General features: G+C 38.6%; 1 protein-coding gene across 1 annotated transcript in view; it reads right to left on the minus strand.

The window, feature by feature from the left end:
- Nucleotides 1-26,009, minus strand: part of OTUB2 (OTU deubiquitinase, ubiquitin aldehyde binding 2) — a 42,257-nt gene that overhangs the window by 16,118 nt on the left and 130 nt on the right. The window contains exons 2-4 of the mRNA XM_053697521.1: nucleotides 20,698-20,790; nucleotides 19,091-19,209; nucleotides 15,285-15,369 (exon numbers count right to left, since the gene is read on the minus strand). Of these exons, the coding sequence (XP_053553496.1) occupies nucleotides 15,285-15,369; nucleotides 19,091-19,209; nucleotides 20,698-20,790 (297 nt within the window). The remainder of the gene's footprint in view (nucleotides 1-15,284; nucleotides 15,370-19,090; nucleotides 19,210-20,697; nucleotides 20,791-26,009) is intronic.

Raw genomic sequence — 26,009 nt, forward strand, 5'->3', positions numbered from 1 at the left:
TGTAAATAATAGCAATCACATAAGATTGAAAGCTGCCTGTAGCAGCATGTGAAACTTTCACCTTCCAGCAGAGGCGCAACATCATTGATCTATAAAACAGGACGCATGGATCAAAGCAGTATTACGCCCTGACGAAGCCCGGTCTGAATTCCAGTCGAGCGGCTGAAACGCGCGTCGGCATTGGTGGAGCCGACCAGGTCACGTGATACACGTGGAGCACCGCTGTGTTTGGCGTTGGCGATGGAGATCGCTACCGGCATGGAATGCTAACAAGTGGGGACAATACACACCTCTGTGGATATTGGATACAGCAACATCTGAAAGCAAGGTCGTATAAGTGTGACATGTTGACACCTGAAAAATACTGATATGGAATAGGTGACCATGTTGAAGAAAATAATGGCATTGTGTTAAGTTGGAGAAGGCGCTGTTTTGTCTTTTACTGAGACTAATATCTTGATACCTGTCTTCGCTTGGAGTCATACATTTCTTGCTTAGACTGTGCTCTATTAACTACAACTTGACTCTTATTTGCCTGCATGTGAAAACACTAATTTACCTGCAACATCTTCACGCTAACATCTTTGCATCTTGCTTTGCAGACTTTTTCTGTGGATATGTGTATGCACAATGCGAATGTAATCAATATTGCATGAATTGTGTTACCTCTTCAATTGTTACCCACTTGTCTACTTATGTACATATTCAGGGGGCTCACCTGCTGGCTTGCTTAGATCCCCTTTGTAACCTGCGCAGCAAGTAGCCCCATAACTGCAGGGGTGCTGTAAGCAGCTGGGTGTAGCAAAGCCAGAGGAGGTCTCACTTGATATAATAACCAATATTTTGTACATTGCAGTAATTGTATACATTTCTAACTGTGAAATTACTTTCTACAAGGCGCCTGACACAGGTTTTGCAGTGTTTACCACTTAGATCCCGGTTCATATATCTGCCCAGGATACACCTTCCATGACAATTACTTGGGAGGTTCTGAGGTAGTTGGGTGTAGTGGTTCACTATAAAAATCTGTGCTTAAGCAATACTACTGCTATTTACACTTCGCCACACATGTGCTTTTTCGTGTGCCCCTGACCGGTCAGGTTCCTTTGAACTGTCATTCATGAGTCGAACTTGTATGCTTATGTGTCTTAATATTTACATGGATTTATTCCCATGTTGTGTGGAATTTAGCTGCCACTATTAAAGCTATTTGAATTACATTTAATTGATTTGTGAGTTCTTTTAAAAGAGTGCTGAAACCCTGTCTTTTTTGGGTACCAGGATTACATTCCAGGTACGTCTCTTTTGTGTACATGATACATTTAAATTAAGGGTCTGCACCATATTTAATTTTGAGTTGCTTGGACATTTGAGCCCTTACGCAACCAACCAACTCACGCTAGCAACTGCGTCCTTTCCTAAATTGTTCTTGAATATATATATATATATATATATATATATATAAAATGTTTGTGTGTACATATGTATTTGTGTATATATGTATTTACAGACATATACACAAATACATATGTGCACGCACACACACACATATATATATTTTGTACCAAAATACCATTTATATATATATATATATATATATATATATATATATATATATATATATATATATATTACATATTCTTCTATGTGAAGAACATTGGAATGTGAAATATTAATATTGGGTTATCGCACTTTGAGAATATGCAATTGGGTTTGCGTGCGAGTGGGGTGTTCGTTTTTCCTGCCCCCCACTTTTTTTGCTCCATTGACTTATATGGGGGAATAAGTTATCACGAGCGAGATATTCTAGGTTTGTCTATCTACACACATTAGATTAGCGCGTGACTGAAAACTGTTTACTTTCAACTTGTAATACGAGCGATACTTGAGCTGGAGCGTTAAATACCGCTCCACTTGTAATCTGGCCCTAAATAGGCTCACATACATCTCAATAGAGTCTATTCTTTAGCTGTTTAATTGAGTGATCCTTTAAATAAAACCTCATGCGATTCTAATTGTGTTTGAAAGGTTGAATGTATTTTCCTACAAGTTTCTCCAAAAGTTTACTAAAATTTTTGTACATAAATTATGGTAAAAACGATTGAAACTAATATATATCTGAACATGAAAATAATAGTGTGAAATCTAAAGGCAAACAAACCATCAATTATACAGGGTCCTAAGATTCCTTATTTAAAAGATTGGAACCTGTTTTTTTTTTTTGTTTGTTTGTTTTTTAAAAAGGTGCATTTTAAGTGAATGGTAGGCTAAAATAACGTTTCAATCCCTTGTATAAAGTTATGTTATCAATACTTTTAGGTTATCATCTGTAGAGAATACAAATATCTGGGTACCAAATCTGCATATGCTACAGCACAAAAACAGAATTTATGCTTACCTGATAAATTACTTTCTCTTGCGGTGTATCCAGTCCACGGATTAATCCTTACTTGTGGGATATTCTCCTTCCCTACAGGAAGTGGCAAAGAGAGCACACAGCAGAGCTGTCCATATAGCTCCCCCCCTAGCTCCACCCCCAGTCCTTCGACCAAAGGTTAAGAAGCCAAAGGAGAAACCATAGGGTGCAGTGGTGACTGTAGTTTAAACAAAAAAAATTTTACCTGACTTAATTGCCAGGGCGGGCCGTGGACTGGATACACCGCAAAAGAAAGTAATTTATCAGGTAAGCATAAATTCTGTTTTCTCTTGGAAGGTGGATCCAGTTTACGGATTCATCCTTACTTGAGGGATACCAATACCAAAGCTTTAGGACACGGATGAAGGGAGGGAACAAGACAGGTACCTTAAACGGAAGGCACCCCTGCTTGCAAAACCTCTCTCCCAAAAATTGTCTCCGAAGAAGCAAAAGTATCGAATTTATAAAATTTGGCAAAAGTATGCAGTGAAGACCAAGTCACTGCCTTACAAATCTGTTCAACAGAAGCCTCATTTTTGAAAGCCCATGTGGAAGCCACTGCTCTGGTAGAATGAGCAGTAATTCTTTCAGGATGCTGCTGGCCAGCAGTCTCATAGGCCAAACGGATGATGCTTTTCAGCCAAAAGGAAAGAGAGGTAGCAGTCGCTTTCTGACCTCTCCTCTTACCAGAATAGATAACAAACAAAGAAGATGTTTGTCTGAAATCCTTAGTTGCTTGTAAATAGAACTTTAAAGCACGAACTACATCAAGATTATGCAAAAGACGTTCCTTCTTCGAAGATGGGTTAGGACACAGAGAAGGAACAACTATTTCCTGGTTAATATTCTTGTTAGAAACAACTTTAGGAAGAAAACCAGGTTTGGTACGCAAAACTACCTTATCTGCGTGGAACACCAGATAAGGTGAATCACACTGTAAAGCAGATAATTCTGAGACTCTTCGAGCAGAAGAGATAGCTACCAAAAAACAAAACTTTCCAAGATAACAACTTAATATCTATGGAATGTAAAGGTTCAAACGGAACCCCTTGAAGAACTGAAAGAACTAGATTTAGACTCCATGGCGGAGCCACAGGTTTATAGACAGGCTTGATTCTGACTAAAGCCTGTGCAAACGCTTGAACGTCCGGTACCTCTGCCAGACGCTTGTGCAAAAGGATAGACAGAGCAGATATCTGTCCCTTTAAAGAACTAGCCGTCAATCCTTTCTCCAAACCGTCTTGGAGAAAAGACAATATCCTGGGAATCCTAATCTTACTCCATGAGTAACCCTTGGATTCACACCAACAAAGATATTTCCACCATATCTTATGGTAGACTTTCCTGGTGACAGGCTTTCTAGCCTGGATCAGAGTATCTATAACTGACTCAGAAAAACCACACTTTGAAAGAATTAAGCGTTCAATCTCCAAGCAGTCAGACGTAGAGAAACTAGATTTGGATGCTTGAACGGACCCTGTATTAGAAGGTCCTGCCTCATTGGCAGTGTCCATGGTGGGACAGATGACATGTCCACTAGGTCTGCATACCAAGTCCTGCGTGGCCACGCAGGCGCTATCAAAATCACCGACGCCTTCTCCTGCTTGATTCTGGCGATCAGACGAGGAAGAAGAGGAAACGGTGGGAAAACATAAGCCAGACTGAAGGAGCAAGGCGCTACTAGAGCATCTATCAATGCCGCCTTGGGGTCCCGGGACCTGTATCCGTAGAGAGGAAGCTTGGTGTTCTGACGGGACGCCATCAGGTCCAACTCTGGAATGCCCCATAGCTGAGTCAGCTGGGCAAATACCTCCGGGTGGAGTTCCCACTCCCCCGGGTGAAAAGTCTGACAACTTAGAAAATCCGCCTCCCAGTTGTCTACACCTGGGATGTGAATTGCTGAGAGATAGCAGGAGTGGGCCTCCGCCCACCTGATTATTTTGGTTACTTCCCTCATCACTAGAGAACTGTTTGTTCCCCCTGATGATTGATGTAAGCTACAGTCGTAATGTTGTACAACTGAAATCTTATGAATTTGGCCGCAGCTAGTTGAGGCCATGCCTGAAGCGCGTTGAATATCGCCCTCAGATTGAGCTACAGATGGCCGAGGAATGGAATGAAGAACTCGGCAAGTAGTTAAGTTTCAACTTTCTGACCTCCGTCAGAAATATTTTCATTTCTACCGAATCTATTGGTGTTCCTAGGAAGGGAACCCTTGTGAGTGGGGACAGGGAACTCTTTTTGATGTTCACCTTCCACCCGTGAGACCTTAGAAAGGCCAATAAAATCTCTGTGTGAGCCTTGGCTCTGTGAAAAGACGGCGCCTGAATTAAGATGTCGTCCAAATAAGGCGCCACTGCTATGCCCCGCGGTCTTAGAACCGCCAGAAGGGACCCTAGCACCTTTGTGAAAATTCTGGGAGCAGTGGCTAAACCGAATGGAAGAGCCACGAACTGGTAATGCTTGTCTAGAAAAGCGAACCGGAGGAACTGATGATGATCTTTGTGGATTAGGATATGCAGGTACGCATCCTTTAGATCCACGGTAGTCATATATTGACCTTCCTGGATCATAGGTAAGATTGTCCGAATGGTCTCCATCTTGAATGATGAGACTCTGAGGAATTTGTTTAGAAATTTGAGATCCAGGATTGGTCTGAATGTTCCTTCTTTTTTGGGAACCACAAACAGGTTTGAGTAAAACCCCAGCCCTTGTTCCGCAATTGGAACTGGGTGGATCACTCCCATTGTATGTAGGTCTTCTACACAGCGTAAGAACGCCTCTTTCTTTGTCGTGTCTGTAGACAGACGAGAAATATGGAACCTTCCCCTTGGAGGGGAGTCCTTGAATTCTAGAAGATATCCCGGGTAACAATCTCTAAAGCCCAGGGATCGAGAACATCTCTTGCCCAGGCCTGAGTGAAGAGAGAAAGTCTGCCCCCTACTAGATCCGGTTCCGGATCGGGGGCTACCCCGTCATGCTGTCTTGGTAGCAGCTGCAGGCTTTTTGGCCTGTTTACCCTTGTTCCAGCACTGATAAGGCTTCCAGGTTGCCTTGGGCTGTGAAGCGTTACCCTCTTGCTTTGCAGCTGTAGAGGCTGAAGCGAAACCGCTCCTGAAATTACAAAGGAACGAAAATTAGCTTTGTTTTTAGCCTTAAAAGGCTTGTCCTGGGGGAGAGCATGGCCCTTTCCCCCGGTGATTTCTGAAATAATCTCTTTCAATTCTGGCTCGAAAAGGATCTTTCCCTTGAAAGGGATATTTAACAATTTGGATTTTGACGACACATCGGCCGACCATGACTTGAGCCAAAGCGCTCTGCGTGCCATAATGGCGAAGCCTGAATTTTTTGCCGCCAACTTAGCTAATTGCAAAGTGGCATCTGTGATAAATGAATTAGCCAGCTTTAGAGCCTTAATTCTATCCATAATTTCGTCATATGAGGTCTCCGTCTGGAGCGACTCCTCCAGCGCCTCAAACCAGAAAGCCGCTGCAGTAGTTACAGGAACAATGCAGGCAATAGGTTGGAGAAGAAAGCCTTGTTGAACAAAGATTTTCTTAAGTAAACCTAACTTTTTATCCATAGGATCTTTAAAAACACAACTGTCTTCAATTGGTATGGTTGTGCGCTTAGCAAGTGTCGAAACAGCCCCCTCTACCTTAGGGACTGTCTGCCACGAGTCCCGCCTAGGGTCAGTTATCGGGAACATTTTCTTAAAAATAGGTGGGGGGACAAAAGGGACACCTGGTCTATCCCACTTCCTAGTAACAATATCCGCAACCCTCTTAGGGATCGGAAATGCATCAGTGTATACAGGAACCTCTAGGTACTTGTCCATTTTACACAACTTCTCTGGGACCACCATAGGGTCACAATCATCCAGAGTAGCTAATACCTCCCTGAGCAAAACGCGGAGGTGTTCCAATTTAAATTTAAATGCTAATGAATCTGACTCTGCCCGATGAGAAACCTTTCCTGAATCGGAAATTTCTCCCTCAGACATCAAATCCCTCACCTCCATTTCAGAGCGTTGTGAGGGTACATCAGATAAGGCTACCAAAGCTTCAGACTGCTCATAATCTGTTCTTAAAAACAGAGCTATCACGCTTTGTAGGAAAAACTGGCAGTTTGCATAGAAAGCCCGCAAGGGAATTATCCATAACTGTCGCTAGTTGTTGCAATGTAATAGGGGCAGACGCACTAGAGGCACTAAGCGTCGCTTGCGCGGGCGTAACTGATTGTGACACATGGGGAGAGGTAGGCGGACTATCCCTTCAGTCTGAGAATCATCTTGGGCCACATTTTTAAGTGCAACAATATGATCTTTAAAGTGTATAGACATATTAGTGCAATTGGGACACATTCTGAGAGGGGGTTCCACCATGGCTTCTAAACACATTGAACAAGGATTTTCCTTAGTGTCAGACATGTTTAACAGACTAGTAGCATACACAAGCAAGCTTGGAAAACACTTTAACCCCTTAACGACCGACGACGTATGCCATACGTCCTAAAAAAAAAAGCACTTAACGACCGAGGACGTATGGCATACGTCGTCGGTTTAACAGAGCACTGGAAGCGATCGAAATCGCTTCCAGCTGCTCTAACAGTATTGCAGGCTTGCCTTGATGTCTAGGCATCCTGCAATACTGTTCCCGAGTGCCGGGACCGGATTGATCACTCCCCCACGAGTGATCACTTCCGGTTTCGCTCCACGTGGAGCCCGGCAGTGTTTCAGAGCATCGGAAGCGATCGGACACGCTTCCGATGCTCTGCTTGTGTGCTAAGTGCCTCGGTGGGTCGAGGCACTTAGTTATAAAATGAAGGTAAATAATAAAAAAAAAAAAAACGTTTAAAATATAAAAAAAGCCCTAAATAGCCCCCCCCCCTCCCCCTTCACTAGGCATCCAAGATGGCGATGCCCAGTGCATCATGGGGCCTCTGGGGGTGTCCCTAGCCTGCATCATCATAGGGGCAAGCTAGGGTCACCCAATCTGAGCCTCCCACCCTAAAAAAAAAAATAATAATAAAATACCCCATTTGTCTGATCATGTCAATATTTGTAAATATTGACTATGATCAGTGTGGATCTCCCTCCCTCTCCTCACTTGCCATTTTGTTGGAGAGAGAGAGAGACCTGTATTTAGCAGAGAGAGAGATTTATTTCTTTTATTTGTTAAAAAATATAGAACCAAAGGCTCTTTTCAGAGCCATTAACCCCTAGCTTGCCAGTGATCACTATATATCACTGGCAGTAGCATAGGTGCACTTTTTTTTTGCTGCATTTTGCTGTCTGTGCATTTTTTTAGGGGTTAATTTTGTTGTTGTAATTTTTTAAAAACCCAAAGGCTCTTTTCAGAAACATTTAGTTAATTTAATTTAATTTTCAGAGCCATTAACCCCTAGCTTGCCAGTGATCGCTATAAATCACTGGCAGTTGCATAGCTGTACTTTTTTGCTGTCTGTGCATTTTTTTAGGGGTTAATTTTGTTGTAATTTTTTAAAAACCCAAAGGCTCTTTTCAGAAACATTTAGTTAATTTAATTTAATTTTCAGAGCCATTAACCCCTAGCTTGCCAGTGATCGCTATAAATCACTGGCAGTTGCATAGCTATACTTTTTTGCTGTCTGTGCATTTTTTTAGGGGTTAATTTTGTTGTTGTAATTTTTAAAAAACCCAAAGGCTCTTTTCAGAAACATTTAGTTAATTTAATTTAATTTTCAGAGCCATTAACCCCTAGCTTGCCAGTGATCGCTATAAATCACTGGCAGTAGCATAGCTGTACTTTTTTGCTAGTTAATTTAGTTAATTAATTTAGTTAATTTAATTTAATTTTCAGAGCCATTAACCCCTAGCTTGCCAGTGATCGCTATAAATCACTGGCAGTTGCATAGCTGTACTTTTTTGCTGTCTGTGCATTTTTTTAGGGGTTAATTTTGTTGTAATTTTTTAAAAACCCAAAGGCTCTTTTCAGAAACATTTAGTTAATTTAATTTAATTTTCAGAGCCATTAACCCCTAGCTTGCCAGTGATCGCTATAAATCACTGGCAGTAGCATAGCTGTACTTTTTTGCTAGTTAATTTAGTTAATTAATTTAGTTAATTTAATTTAATTTTCAGAGCCATTAACCCCTAGCTTGCCAGTGATCGCTATAAATCACTGGCAGTTGCATAGCTGTACTTTTTTGCTGTCTGTGCATTTTTTAGGGGTTAATTTTGTTGTTGTAATTTTTTAAAAACCCAAAGGCTCTTTTCAGAAACATTTAGTTAATTTAATTTAATTTTCAGAGCCATTAACCTCTAGCTTGCCAGTGATCGCTATAAATCACTGGCAGTAGCATAGCTGTACTTTTTTGCTAGTTAATTTAGTTAATTAATTTAGTTAATTTAATTTTTTTTAGTAATTGTTTTCTGTGACAGATACAAAAATGTCACAGAAAAGATATAGTGCTGAGGAAGCGTATGCCATCCTTGCGTCAGAGTCAGATGCCTCTATTTCTGACTCAGACCCCAATTTTGACCCTGCCATGTGCTCAGATACAACACTAGATGCAGTCTCAACTGATAGTGATGTATCTGTGGCTGCTAGCCCCCCTGCCAGAAGGAGGCGTGTTGCTGCCATTGCTGCTGAAGAGTGGGTAACGCCTCATCTCCAGAGGCCAGATATCCCACCCTTCACAGCAAATGCTGGCATAAATATAGATGTGGCAGGTTTTAGCCCCCAGCAGTTTCTGGAAGTGTTTCTGGGCGATGATATATTGGGGAACATTGTCGCCCAAACTAATTTATATGCCCATCAGTTCCGTGCTGCAAAGCCTGGAACATATTTGGCAAAGCAGCAATGGGCCCCCATCAATGTGCCAGAATTCAAAAAATTCTGGGCATTGACTATGCTGATGGGCATCATAAAGAAACCCTCCATTCGCTCCTACTGGAGTACTAGCCCCATCTGCTCTACCCCCATTTTCTCCCAGACTATGTCGAGGAAGAGGTATGAAATGATTCTGCATTTCATGCACTTCAGCGACAACAGCCTGTGCCCCCCTAGGGAGCATCCCCAATTTGACAGGCTGTATAAAATCCGCCCCCTGATATCCCACTTTTCTGCCAGGTTTGCAGAGGCTTATACACCTGGAAGGAATATATGCGTTGATGAATCCCTAATGAAGTATAAGGGAAGGCTGGGATTCAAGCAGTATATTCCTTCCAAACGCTCCAGATATGGGGTAAAGGTGTATAAGCTCTGTGACAGCGAGACTGGGTATACTCAGGCCTTCCGGGTGTATGAGGGAAAGGATAGCCACCTTGACCCTCCAAGTTGCCCAGAACATATGGGAACCACTGGCAAGATTGTCTGGGACCTGATATTACCCCTAATGAACAAAGGGTATCACTTGTACTTAGACAATTTTTATACAAGTGTCCTTTTGTTCAAGCTACTGTATTGCTTTGATACAGTAGCTTGCGGTACAATTAAAAAGAACCGCGCAGGTTTCCCAGGACAGCTTGTTCGCACCCGGCTACGAAGGGGGGAGACCTCAGCTCTGCGCCAAGAGGAGCTGTTGGCACTGAAGTACAGAGACAAGAAGGATGTATACCTTCTTACCACCATCCACACAGAGAGGACGGTGGCGGTTTCTGTACGTGGCAGAGCTGAGATCATAAGGAAGCCAGTGTGCATCAAGTCTTATAACCGGCATATGGGTGGGGTTGATCTGGCTGATCAGCTGCTGCAGCCCTACCTAATTATGCGGAAGACAAGGGCCTGGTACAAAAAGGTTGCAATTTACCTAATGCAGATTGCAACCCACAACGCTTTTTTGTTGTTCAAAAAAGCAAACCCCAGAGTTAAAAAGACTTTTTTACAGTTTCAGCTCCAGATTATTACGGGGATTTTGTACCATGATGCACCTGCTCCCCGGGCGGTGATGGGAGAGAGCAGAGTTGGGGCTACCCATTTTATTTTTAAAATCCCCCCTACTGCCACAAAGCAGAAACCACAAAAAAAATGCAGAGTCTGTACCAAGAGGGGGAAGAGAAGGGACACCATATATTACTGTCCTGATTGCCCTGGACAGCCTGCACTCTGCATTGGGGACTGCTTCAAGCGGTACCATACAATGGTCAATTTTTAAAAAAATAAATACATTTGCTGTTACATATATATTTTTTTGGTTATGTTTACAGTTAGATGTTTTTTTGTTTTTTTTACTTTTACTGTGCCAGATTTTTACATTTCACTACTCTATTTTTTTCTAAAATTGGGCCTGTTTTTTTTTAACCAAAACCCCTGTCAAACCTATGCATGGGGGACATAGGTGTTCTCAGGGTGCCTTGCAGAAAAGAACCTGAAGTATGTTTTTGTAATAACTTACAACAGTCTCTCCTAAATTATAGTCAAAAAGCAATGTGTCTGTAAAAATTAAAATTGAAAAATTACCACCATACACTTTCTCCAATTTTTTGGGCTAAAACGGTTGCTTCAAAGGCATCAAAGCACACCATATACAATACCTTGGGGTGTCAACATTTAAAAAATATACACTTTGAATGCAATAAATAAAAGTGGGGTATGCGATAGGCCCCAAACTAAAGATAGGCCTATCAGAAGAAATACTCTCATTTTTAATAACTAAAATCACAAGTCATAAAATTGTAACATAACCTTCCCAAAATCCTGGCAAACCTATGCATGGGGGGCATAGGTGTACTCAGGGTGCCTTGCAGAAAACAACCTGAAGTATTCTTTTGCAATAACTTACAACAATCTCTCCTAAATCATAGTCAAAAAGCAATGTGTCTGTAAAAATGAAAATTGAAAAATTACCACCATATACTTTCTCCAATTTTTTGGGCTAAAACGGTTGCTTCAAAGGCATCAAAGCACACCATATACAATACCTTGGGGTGTCAACATTTAAAAAATATACACTTTGAATGCAATAAATAAAAGTGGGGTATGCGATAGGCCCCAAACTAAAGATAGGCCTATCAGAAGAAATACTCTCATTTTTAATAACTAAAATCACAAGTCATAAAATTGTAACATAACCTTCCCAAAATCCTGGCAAACATATGCATGGGGGGCATAGGTGTACTCAGGGTGCCTTGCAGAAAACAACCTGAAGTATTCTTTTGCAATAACTTACAACAATCTCTCCTAAATCATAGTCAAAAAGCAATGTGTCTGTAAAAATGAAAATTGAAAAATTACCACCATATACTTTCTCCAATTTTTTGGGCTAAAACGGTTGCTTCAAAGGCATCAAAGCACACCATATACAATACCTTGGGGTGTCAACATTTAAAAAATATACACTTTGAATGCAATAAATAAAAGTGGGGTATGTGATAGGCCCCAAACTAAAGATAGGCCTATCAGAAGAAATACTCTCATTTTTAATAACTAAAATCATGTAACATAACCTTCCCAAAATCCTGGCAAACCTATGCATGGGGGGCATAGGTGTACTCAGGGTGCCTTGCAGAAAACAACCTGAAGTATTCTTTTGCAATAACTTACAACAGTCTCTCCTAAATCATAGTAAAAAAGCAATGTGTCTGTAACAATGAAAATTGAAAAATTACCACCATATACTTTCTCCATTTTTTTGCGCTAAAACGGTTGCATCAAAGTCATCAAACCACTCCATGTATAATACCTTGGGGGGTCAACTTTTTAAATATAATCACATTTATGGAAAACAAATAAATTGGGGTATGTTAAAAGACCCCCAAAAAAGACGATAGGCAAAGAAAATATGTTAAATGTGAAAAAAAATCACAAACACATGTCAGACATTTGGCATTGCACCGCCCAAACAAGCCACCAAACCTATGCATAGGTGGTATCACTGAACTCAGGAGATGTTGGTGACCACATATTGGTGTCTTCTTTGGTAGTAACACATAACAGGAGCTGTGAATCCATGTCTAAAGTACAATGTATGTGAAAAATAACACAAAGAAATGAATGCCCAATAGTTTGACAAAGACTAGTGGTTGAATTAGTGTATGGAAAGTGTTAAAACACCTGCATTTGAAATACCCTAGGATGTCTACTTTTCAAAAATATATGGTTTTATGGGGGTAAATTACATTGGCCGGCTTCAGAAATGTCTTAAATAGAACATGGGTGCATGGGATGTGAAAATGGGAAGTGTAAAAAATGGAATGCGCTTCCTAAAAATAAGGCCTTCTAGCCCCCAGAGAACCCAACACACCTATACATGGGTGGTATCACTGTACTCAGGAGATGTTGTTGAACACATATTGAGGTGTTTTTTGGCAGTAACACATAACAGGAACTGAGAATCCATGCCTAAAGTACAATGTGTGTGAAAAATAACACAAAATAATGACTACCCAAAAGTTTGACAAAGACTGGTGGTTGAATTAGTGCATGGAAAGTGTTAAAATACAAGCATTTGAAATACCCTAGGGTGTCTACTTTTCAAAAATATATGGTTTGATGGAGGTAAATTCCATTGACCAGCTTCAGAAATGTCCCAAATAGGACATGGGTGCATGATGACCGATGTGAAAATTCCAAGTTGAAAAACTGGAATGCGCTTCCTAAAATTAAGGCCTTTTAGCCCCCAGAGAACCCGACACACCTATACATGGGTGGTATCACTGTACTCAGGAGATGTTGTTGAACACATATTGAGGTTTTTTTTGGCAGTAACACATAACAGGAACTGAGAATCCATGCCTAAAGTACAATGTGTGTGAAAAATAACACAAAATAATGACTACCCAAAAGTTTGACAAAGACTGGTGGTTGAATTAGTGCATGGAAAGTGTTAAAATACAAGCATTTGAAATACCCTAGGGTGTCTACTTTTCAAAAATATATGGTTTGATGGAGGTAAATTCCATTGACCAGCTTCAGAAATGTCCCAAATAGGACATGGGTGCATGATGACCGATGTGAAAATTCCAAGTTGAAAAACTGGAATGCGCTTCCTAAAATTAAGGCCTTTTAGCCCCCAGAGAACCCGACACACCTATACATGGGTGGTAATCACTGTACTCAGGAGATGTTGTTGAACACATATTGAGGGTTTTTTTGGTAGTAACACATAACAGGAACTGAGAATCCATGCCTAAAGTACAATGTGTGTGAAAAATAACACAAAATAATGACTACCCAAAAGTTTGACAAAGACTGGTGGTTGAATTAGTGCATGGAAAGTGTTAAAATACAAGCATTTGAAATACCCTAGGGTGTCTACTTTTCAAAAATATATGGTTTGATGGGGGTAAATTCCATTGACCAGCTTCAGAAATGTCCCAAATAGGACATGGGTGCATGATGACCGATGTGAAAATTCCAAGTTGAAAAACTGGAATGCGCTTCCTAAAATTAAGGCCTTTTAGCCCCCAGAGAACCCGACACACCTATACATGGGTGGTATCACTGTACTCAGGAGATGTTGTTGAACACATATTGAGGGGTTTTTTGGCAGTAACACATAACAGGAACTGAGAATCCATGCCTAAAGTACAATGTGTGTGAAAAATAACACAAAATAATGACTACCCAAAAGTTTGACAAAGACTGGTGGTTGAATTAGTGCATGGAAAGTGTTAAAATACAAGCATTTGAAATACCCTAGGGTGTCTACTTTTCAAAAATATATGGTTTGATGGGGGTAAATTCCATTGACCAGCTTCAGAAATGTCCCAAATAGGAATGATTAACCCCTTAATGCCCAAACCGGAGCAGCCTAAAGCCAACAACCGGTTAACAAACTACAGCACCTTGCCAAAGCTTACTGCTGTGGCCCTACCTGCCCTTAGGGATCAGTTTTGGGGAAACAAAGCTTCTTCTAGGCCCTCAATCAGCAGCAGGGCCCTCCATGTGAAGCAGCATGAACTTGTCTTTCAAGCTAAATTAGGCCTCTCCCACTCCGGAGTTGTGAGGCCTACAAAAATCACTTCTAAGTGACTTAATTTATGCATTGTGGATAATAACCCCAGTAAAACACTCCAAAGTGCTTAAAAAGGTGTCTCCAATGAGTATTTCTTAATAAATAATCGATTACCCTGCATTAGTGTCAACCAGCCTATTTAGCCCTGTTATGTAAGCATTCAATATACTAAGTCTCAGAACATAGCTTACCCTCCCCCACATGGAGATCTTGTCAGTCTTCTAGCATTATCTCAGTCTTGTCTAGAAATAAATGACTGAACATACCTCATTGCAGTCAAGCCTGCAAACTGTTCCCCCCAACTGAAGTTTTCTGGTACTCCTCAGTCCTGTGTGGGAACAGCAGTGGATTTTAATTACAACATGCTAAAATAATTTTCCTCTCAGCAGAAATCTTCATCACTTTTCTGCTAGAGAGTAAATAGTACAAACCGGTACCATTTAAAAATAACAAACTCTTGATTGAAGATATAAAACTACAATTCTAACACCACATTCACTTTACCCTCCCTGCGAGAGAACCTAGTGGGTTAACGCGGCAAAGAGAATGACTGGGGGGTGGAGCTAGGGGAGGAGCTATATGGACAGCTCTGCTGTGTGCTCTCTTTGCCACTTCCTGTAGGGAAGGAGAATATCCCACAAGTAAGGATGAATCCGTGGACTGGATACACCTTGCAAGAGAAACTGAGGTTTTACAATCCAGTTGGTTTATCAGGTACAAATCCACATTCTGTTGGTTTTTTACAGTAGTCAAATATAACTGCTTTTCTGTGAACATGACTTTTTTAACAGGATGTACTGCGAGACAGAGCATTATGTGAAATTTTAGTAAAATGCATGGAATTTACATTTATCTCAAAAAGAAAACAAGTTAGATGTTGAAGCACACCCAAAAATGTGTAAGCTTTTGGTTTTGATGGTTCTTTACTTACAGATTCATAGTAATCTTTAAATTCATGTTCCAGGAATCCAGCTTCTGTGAGTTCATTCTTGCTTTGGACTACAAGGTCTTTAAACCTGAAGAAAAATGTTATGTATCCTGTGGGTTGACAAAACAGGAATATATTTCCTCTAGCTAACAAAAGCTGTACGCATAATATGGTTTTATATATATATATATATATATATATATATACATATATATATATATATATATATATATATATATATATATATATATATATATATATATATATATATATACACACATATATATATATATATATATACAGAAATGGGCAGGATGGCGCTATACAAAGTGTATTACACAGACCGATAAACGATAGCAGGAGAAGGGATAGCGCTAAATATAATTAATTAAATCAATCAGCTCAAAGCCCACACATAAAAACTGTCCCAGAAAATACAATTAAAATTGAATGAAGTTCATAGAAAAGTCCATGGAAATAAAGAATGTGATATTAAAAACGACAATCCAAGATAATGTGACACGCCAGGGTGAGAGGTCTTCACGCCCAACTAGATGTGCACTTACTTTAAAAACCCTCAATCAATATGAGGTAAGTAGATAGTATCGGTCCGGCACCTCCCAGAGTATGGATCAGTATGTCATTGGGTTTACAAGTAGCACATCTATTTAATTCACCGCCCTGGAGTTTCTTATTTAGTTTCTCTTTCTGTCTTAACTAAATAAGAAACTCCAGGGCGTGTGTATAGGACAGGGTCACGCACGCCAGGATAAGTTGTGGGAATTCCTTCCTGGTAAATTAAAAGCACAACCATGTATAACTGAACTGACAATTCAGATTGCATTGGAGCGTGATGTTTTGAAATTGAAAGTTTCTGAAATTGCAAGCATTGGAATCAAAGGTTTATTCCATATAAAGACATCCTGATCCATATTCTGGGAGGTGCTGGACCGATACGATCTACTTACTTCATATTGATTGAGGGTTTTTAAAGTAATTGCACATCTAGTTGGGCGTGAAGACCTCTCACCCTGGCGTGCCATATCTTGGATTGTCATTTTTAATATCACATACTTTATTTCCATCGACTTTTCTATGAACTTCATTCAATATTAATTGTATTTTCTGGGAGTTTTTTTATGTGTGGGTTTTGAGCTGATTGATTTAATTAATTATATTTAGCGTTATCCCTTATCCTGCTATCGTTTATCAGCCTTTAGAGAGGTTTTGAGGGACCACTCTTCTTAGGACAGGCCTATAAGGAGCGCTATTGGGGCTTGTCTGTACATTCTATTTTCTTTGTGTACATACACACACACATATATATATATATATATATATATATATATATATATATATATATATATATATATATATATATATATATATATATATATATATATATATATATATATATATATATATATATACACACATACAGAAAACGAATTCTCCCTCCAAAATCAGCCATCTGGGTGCAAGTAAGCATATAATACTCCACAAGCAAAAGTGCACTCTCAGGATTTTTCAAACAAAAAGTCAGCTTTATTGGATGACGTTTCAGGGAACTGTTATCCCGTTCATCAGATCATCATTTTTTGCCAAATCAATTTATTGACGTTTCGAGGATATACAATCCTCTTCCTCAGAACAAAAAAAAATAAAAAATAACAATAGTGTACGAAACCACTTTAAATACAGTGAATAAACAACAATCTCCTTTGTGTACTGGGGCCACAAAAATTCAATTACATCCCTTAAGGTGGTGTATACATGCCAGGACCGCATATTACATCACTTCGGGTAACTTGACTATTATGTGGCCATTATAAATCTAATTACTAAATCAAAATGGTGCATGAATGTCATTCAAACATAAATAAAATACAGTCAGTAAATACTCGCCTTTCATATATCCCCAAATAAATAAACTTGTCTTGTAATGTTCGTCAAACTGGATGTTGAATATCCTACACTTACAATATGTTGTTTCTCCTTAACATCACTTGATTCCATGACATCCATGTACTTAATATATATATATATATATAATAATCCTTACATTACATTCTAATGCTAAAAAAAATATCAAAATGCATGTGCGTTACCAAAGCAAAACACTTGTGCGTAATGTGCAATATGGAAGTTAAAAACTACAGCACTTCCGGTTTGATGACATGAGAATCATTCCATAAAACATACAAAACGTGTATGTTCCTACATGTGATCCCCTTACATACAAAAAGATAGGGAATACACAAAAATTAAGCATCTAAAAATATATATTTTCAAGTGAATTCCTAAAACACTCAACATTAAAATAAAATGTGAAAAATATATTTGTCAGTGATCTAATTGAAATAAAGTAATGGCAATGGCATAAAATATACAGATCACCGAGTATGTAATCTCTCCCAGTGTCTAGGTAAGATATAGATACCCAGCCAGGCTACGTAGAGAACATAGTATTAAAGGGAAATTTGTATTACTTTTGTATACATAGTACCATCAGAAAGATATTACAGTACTGTAATCATGAACATAATATTTGTATAATATTTTTATAAATATAGACTATTATTTGTATTTTAGAACCCAAAAATCAAACCAAAGACACAAGCAGAGAAGATTATGACTGACTATTTGCTTACGGGGAAAAAAAATTATTTTTGATCATTATTTTTTTTTAAAAATATTAATTAAAAAAAGTCAGAATAAGTTTGGATTTTGGAATTCCAGATTTGGGGATTTCTAATAATAGTAATACAGGGCTCAAAATTTCCACTAGCCATTGGCGAGCGGAAATTTAACAGTGGCGAGTGAAAATTAGTGAGTAAATGCTTACAAATATTATCTAAAGGGATATTATATATCCATGAAAGGGCAAGGATATATTATTTGTCTAGGGCTATAGAATGTTACTTCTTAGAAGGTAAACAGGGGCAGAGAGAGATTGTAGAGGAAAAGTGAAAATGAAGAAAAAGATAGCGTTAAAGAGTGGAGAGAAAAAAAAAGTGAGTCAAGAGATATGAGAGGAGAGTGTTAAGAGAAGATATGGGGGCCGATTTAACAATGTCCGCTGCACATCAATAAATGTTTATCATTGCACAAACATTTCTAGTGAAATGGTTGTGCAATGCAGCCCCCTGCATATTCGCGGCCAATCGACCTCAGAGGTGGCGGACGAGTTAAGGAGCAGCGATCTTATGACCGCTGCTTCTTAACTTCTGCTTCAGGCGGACCTGAAGCGGAGTGGGTCGGAAGCAGCATACGCTGCTTTATAAATCGACCCCATGGTCTGAGTGAGAAGGGGTTTAAAAAGAGAGCTTGAAGAGAGGAGGGAGTGGAGAACTATATAAAAGATAATAAAAACTTTTTCCAGGTCTGCTGTGACCTTACATTAATGCCAACATTGCTTTCTCTCAGTTCAACAACTTCCTTTTTCCCAGCTGTTGTCTTCCCCAGAACCCTAGTTGATGTTGCTAACTGCGATGCACTTATTTTTGTTAATTTATTACTGTATTTAATGTATGGTATAAAACAAAAACAATATTAAAACATTACAGCACAATAAGGTGTTTCACATTGGCTAAACATATGCAAAGGGGTGGGGGTTAGTGGGTGAAGTGTGTGTGGGGTAATGAGTGGATCAAAAGTGGGGAGTAAAATTTTGGGCTGGCTAGTAGATTAGGGCTTGAAATTTTGAGCTGTGATATATATAGCTAGTATCTTGGGGTTTTTTGCTGACTAATAAGGTACCTATACAAACATTTTACTTACACAGTAATCCAGTATTTAAGATAACGCACCTGAGAATTTCATCCTGTTTGTCATGCAGAAATTCTAAATAGGCAAAGCCAAGGCCTCTATAAAAGCAACTTCCATCAGCACATGTTTTCCTTATATATTGGTATCTTGTCTGAAGTTCCTAGGTGATAAGGTATTAAAAATTAAGTTCCTATAATTTCAATTCTGGTTATCTTGGCTCAACCTATTAGCACTCATCAACAAAGTTTTACCAAACAGTATGATATAAGAAATGCAGCTAATCATACCGAAAACATACACTTTATTTAATATTCAAAAACAGAAAGTTAAACTTTCCATCAAAATTTGGCCTGAACAGAGACTAAAGCATCCTAGTTATAGTTATTCAGAAAAACATAAGAGCCTATATAGCTGCCTTGAAGAGAGAGGTTCTTAGAGGAGATATGTGCTTTCCAAGTAGTGAAAACTGGCCTGCCTCCTCCTGAGATGATGGTGAGAGCAATCCATCTGGATAGTGCTGTTTTTGAGTGTAAGTAAATGTTGAGATATCATTGAGGAATAATAGTAAGTTTGTCACCACTATAAGACCCCTATACATAAGAAGGCAGGAAACCCCATTCGAAATCTATTTCCCAATTATGGGCTTTTAATATCAGAAAAAAAATGAGCTAAGACAGTTGGTAACAACCTTCATTCATGTATTCAGGAATTGGCCAGAGAGACACCTTAAGACAGGTGGATAGTGCCTGTAGCTTAGCTACTTATCTGGCTAAGGTAATAGCTCGTAGAAAAACTGTCCAGTGAGAAAGGAATGCTTAACATAATGGTTTGAAAGAAGAGACCTTTAAAGCTTTACGTTTCAGAGGTGAAGCTTATGGTGGCACAAAATACCTAGTCATAGGTAATATGTGAGTCATTGCTTGGAACAGTTGCTATACCAAAAGGCCACTGTACCATTGGGATAGCTGGAGATATTTTTTCTTATCTTCTTTGAGAATCATCCAGCAACTTGCATCAGACTGTGTAAGGAAAACGTTTCTCCAGATTAAGCATAAAGGTGTGCTTGACCAGGAAAGACATGTCAAAGTTCAGATGCTTGCCTAGCAAGATCTTTGGAAAGAGTCACAGTCAGAACATCATCCAGATAATGTATCAATGTTCATAAAACTAATATGCTTGCCTAATATGCAAAGTATCTTTGTGGGGAGAAAAGACCAGGGTCCTAATGCATAATATATAAAATGTGCATAATAATTGGAGGACAAAAAAATGAAACGGTATGCAGCAGGAAGGGGATGAGTCTTTTTCTCATCTGTAAAGGTTTCAGGATTTGAGTTTCTGATTTAAATTTCACTGGTGAATGCTATAAGGGTGAGCAAAGATAACAGAAATTGATGTTTAGTATAGTATGTTTTATGCACGATATGTGCTGTTTAAAGAACAGTTTTATATGTACTGTAGTAAAAAAAAAACAAAAAAAAAAAAAACACCCTAACATTTAAATTAGATATATAAAAATAAAAAAATGTGCTATGGAGGAAGGGATGGTATTGAAGCATTAATGTATCAAATTTATTTTCTTTTAATTGTTTCTTTTTATCACGCTTAAGAAGATGATTTGCTTTTCTTCTCGTTTTATAATAAGTACCTTAAGCTTTCGTTGATATAATGGATCATTTGAGTGTTCTTCAATAAACAGCAAAATATCATGCTTTTCTGATATTAGCTCACATTGGTCACTCTGTTGGGAACAAACATATATATATTTTTATTAGTGAATAAACTGCATACATCAAAAAATTATTTTCATCTTAGAAATAACTATTCAGTACTTGTATCACTCACATGGCCCTCTCTCTATAAATACAAACAACAGAAACACATACTCTAGATATACTTTCAAATATATATATATGAATATATTTTAGGGTTGTATGCTTATATTGGTATAAACTATGTAAGCAGTAAAATACATCTTGGGGCTTTTCCTGGTTAGGATTAACTTGTGGTGGGGATGCCAGGGGTACTACAGTTAGTTTTATTTGTAGGGGGGCACCTTTAAATTTTAGTACCAATAACACTGGTACCAATTTAACCCGTATTGTATTGTAGTTAGAGGCAAACTTTTCACCTGTAGCTTTGAAACATTTACATTCATTTTAACAAAACAAATACTGAACAGTAAACAATTTTTGGCAGTGCCACAAATAAAACACATGTACTAAAATGCATATACTAACTAAATATATGACAATGAATAAAATGTTTCATCTAGAGTTCATCCAAAGAGGACCAATTCAGTCTATTAATCAAAAATATAGATACTTAGTCTCTTCATTGACTCAAACGGTTTCCTGTTTATACAATATGAAGTTCCTTTCTAGCTCACTGGTGTAATCTTCGTGGCAATCGGCGGATATCAGATAAAACGGTCTGTAAGAAACAGAACAAAAGAAGCGCAACAAGGAGCACAGACGTTCTAAGTGCAGATTAAATCAGATAGAATGTATTATTTAAGAAAATAAAAATGTGCACTCATAAGTGTACCCTCAAACATATGAGGTATGTATTAGCGTTGGTTAAAAGTTGTCCACAAACGATCCACATGCGGTATTTTGTCCCTTGTTCCCCTTAATGCTGTGTATCCCAGGCTCAGGATGAAAAGACTCCCCACACGTTATTTAAACAACATTAGAAAAGGAGATCAGGAATATTTGTGCAAATGATAGGAATAAGATCACCCATGGGAACTTGTCAAGGGCAGAACACATGGCATTGAAACAAGGCCACACCCATTTTACATCACGGAGTACGTGGGTGAGCTGTGTGTAGCGGCGGATCTGAATCGGCCTTTTTTAACAGAGGGACCGCTACCTTAGCCACACCACTTCCGTTTGTTTAAATAACGTGTGGGGAGTCTTTTCACCCTGAGCCTAGGATACACGTTTGCTCTAGTTTTTACTGCCATGTCTGTGTACTTTTTTAAGTTGTCCAATAAATTTTGATTTTATAGTATTTGGACTTGAGAGCCTGCCACTTTTTTCTGTCTTGTGCTATTTTGGCTTCTTGATCCCGGCCCTCCCGGCTACGGCTCTCCGTGCTTTAGTTGCTTTTTAGTTGCTTTTGACTTTGGGACTCTTTTCAAACCGCATTGCATAGCGGCTTGCTCTCTGGGAACAGACTTCCGGTTTGTGGGGGATCGATAGGCTGCGTTTGCCGTTCACTCTACGGACCGCTACCTTAGCCACACCACTTCCGTTTGTTTAAATAACGTGTGGGGAGTCTTTTCACCCTGAGCCTAGGATACACGTTAATAGGGGGAACAAGGGACAAAATACCGCATGTGGATCGTTTGTGGACAACTTTTAACCAGCGCCATTACATACCTCATATGTTTGAGGGTACACTTGTGAGTTCACATTTTTTATTACCTTAAATAATACCTTGTATCTGGTTTAATCTGCACTTAGATCGTCTGTGCTCCTTGTTGCGCTCCTTTTGTTCTGTTTCTTACAGACCACTTTTTCTGATACCTGCAGATTGCCACAGAGATCACACCAGTGAGCTAGAAAGGAGCTGCATATTGGATACACAGGAAACTGTTTGAGCCAAAGAAGAGACTAAGTATCCATATTTTTTATTAATAGACTGAACTGGTCCTCTTTGGATGAACTCTAGATGAAACATTTCATTCATTGACATATATTTAGTTAGTATATGCATTTAGTACATGTGTTTTATTTGTGGCGATACCAAAAATGGTTTATTATCTTTTTTAGTGGATACGTGCTTGTTACTTGGTTGTTTAAACACATTGTCCACTATTGATGTTTGTTAAAAGTACAGCAGCCGCTATTATCAAAGCTGTAATTTTTTGGGATTATTATTATTTTTCATTCATATTTATATTGATATTTATTGTTGTCTATATACACCTCTCTACTCAGGTGTTTTGTGCATCTTCCTTGTTTCAAACTGAGTTTAACCTTTGCTCTAACGAGATACATATAGAAATATATTGAATATGGCTACCTCGGATAGTTTTGGTAACTATTTTGATCCTACAACTAGAAGCAGGTTGCTATCAACTACAATAGATACAGATGAAAAGGAGAGAGATCCTAAAATCTTATTCCGGAAATTAGAAAAATTAGGCAGATCACAGATTAATTGCTGGTATGATATTATTACATTTGAAAATGTTGAGAAATACGGTATTGTTCCAAAGGGGTTGAAACTATATAAGGCATGTATTTTTGAGTTGGATGAGGTGGAGTTTCATAGCGAGTGGGAGGAGGCTATGGATGAGTACTCCCATCTTAAAAAGGTTAAGGGATAAAAAAAAAAAAAAGTGGACAAACTGACAAATGAAATTGCTCAGATTGAAACTGTTTTAAATTAATACAAAGAGGATGTCCTATATATTGAATTGGACAAAAGCAATAGATCCTCTTTGAAACAGTTTGAATCCAAAGTGATTAAGAACAAAAATAAAAAAAAAAATGATATAACGCTCTTTATGGAAGTAAGGATGATGATACACAGGGGAAAACATCAAATGAAGACACTCTTAGGGCTAATATGGTTAAAGAAAGTGAAGATGTAAGAGTTGACTTTGATCATAGGCATTTCCATATTAATGGACAACCAATAAAATTGAAAACAAACACAAATATAAACTATGGAAGGCAGGACTCCCATCAAGGGAAAGAATGGAGAGAAGCCCCTCATCACGGAAATAGGGTACACTCACGAGAAAGAGTTTACTTTTCCAAAAACAACTCAGATTATCATCAGAGTAGTCACTTGGGAGCTAGACCTAAAGAGAATATGCAGAAAGGAAAAAAAATAAAAATACTAGAAATTATCCTAATTCTAAAAAAAAGGAGCTAATATGCCGAACAAAAAAAAAAGAGCAGAAAGGAATAGGGGGTTATTTCCCTTTCAGGAAGGAACAGGACCATTTTTTAGGGCAACACCCCAGAGATCCATCACAAGATGGGAATCGAAACCCAAAAAGGGGTATAGAATACGAAGAGGATGTAGAGGAGGGGTGGTATGTAGAAACAAAAAAGGGAGAGACTAGAGGAAGAGACAGTATTAAGTAAAGGTGTCTCTTTTTCCCCTGATATAGCACCTAATGACTGAGTTATTCATAGATATGAAATTAGTTAGAAAACTCACCCTTGCTAGGCACTTCCAACTGAAAAATAAACAGGTTGAATGTGAATATTTGGAGCAGAAGGGAGATGAATCAATAGTTGTACTAGAAAGTTTGGAGACTGAGGGGTATGCTCAGGAGATGGGTACTGATGAGACATTACTTGACATTCTGCACGAATTAGAGGAAGAAGCTAAATTTATATCTATGAATCACAGCTCACTAAATAAAAAGACCTCTTTTTATCCAGTACAGTCAAAGGGTAACTTTATACCTGTCTTTGAATCACTGTTAGAGAAGGAGATCAGGAATATTTGTGCGAGAGATAGGAATAAGATCACCCATGGAAACTTGTCAAGGGCAGAACACATGGCATTGAAACAAGTTTAATCTGCACTTAGATCGTCTGTGCTCCTTGTTGCGCTCCTTTTGTTCTGTTTCTTACAGACCGTTTTTTCTGATAAATACTGAACAGTGTAGCCAACAAATATTCAGGGAAACGATTGTCTGAAATGAAATTTTCTTGGCTGCACAAGTCCATTGTTTGCCATGACCAGCTGTCAGGTGCTGCTACTATTTAGTGCAAGTATTGAGCAGTCAGTCACTAAACAGCAGTGACCTGAGTATGATCTGGTCACTGAGGGCTCCAGTCTCTAAAGCCCTTGTAACTGTGAGGTCCCTCAAAGAATATAAAGGCAAAAAATGTTAGCTAAGCAGGGTTCTGGATGTGAAGGAGCAACACCTACACATACTGTTAAAAAAAATGTGAGTTTTCCCCATGTAGTTGATTATCAGTCACTAAAAGGGATGTGCTACTTTTTGATGCATCCATCTTCGGACTTTACATGAGACCATCTGTTCACTGCAGCTCCTAGAAAAGATTTACTAAATTCATACATATTTAAAGTGAAGGTAAAGTTTATTAAATTCTAATATATCAATTCATTCTTTCATCATAGAATAAGCTAATCGCTAACTTTATTTTATATATATTTTTTTTATTTTTCTTGTAATAATCTATATATTTCCCTACCATTTCGACAATAACTCCTCCCAACCTCTATTTCCGGATAATAGGTGCGGTGACGTATAGCGCGTTCCCACCCGCTCTATACGTAATATCAGAAGAGTGTTCACGATGAACATTCTAATTGCGCATGCGCGAATCTGACATTTCAATCACAAATGCGCATGCGATAGTCGGCGAAACCAGATTAAACAAACTTGTCCGTATTCAATGCAACCGTAAATAAAACTAGCACGCATGCGCGAAACGGGAACGCGATTGTACTCAGAGATGAAGACTGTAGCACATGAGCATATCATCAAGTAGGCGGCCTAACAGCCAGATTTTCAACTGACTGATCTAACAACGTGACCAGGACATTAAAAAAAAAAAAAAAAAGGTTGATTTTGCGGAGATGAAAAAAGGGAATTAAAACCAAGATTACTGGATTTATAATAAATATTTTTTTTAAAAAAATCATGACTGAAACTCCTATTGATTTCTAACAAAGAATTGGATTGTGGATCAGCGTCAAGGTAACTTTACCTTCACTTTAAGCATGATTTATTAAAATTTGGAATGTTCTGCAAATTATTTATATAAATGTTTGGAAGTCATTACACTGCATTTCTCTCATGGTCCCCATCCTATTATACTACATGACACCAGCATCTAATGCTGTTCCCATTACATCCCCATCACTGTCGGTCGAAAAATAAAAATGAGTAATGCATAACATAGTACAGGCTGTGTGATTTATGAGCAGGAGTCACTCACTCTGTAAACCAAACGA

Source organism: Bombina bombina, chromosome 1, assembly GCF_027579735.1.
Source record: "Bombina bombina isolate aBomBom1 chromosome 1, aBomBom1.pri, whole genome shotgun sequence".
Lineage (NCBI taxonomy): Eukaryota > Metazoa > Chordata > Amphibia > Anura > Bombinatoridae > Bombina > Bombina bombina.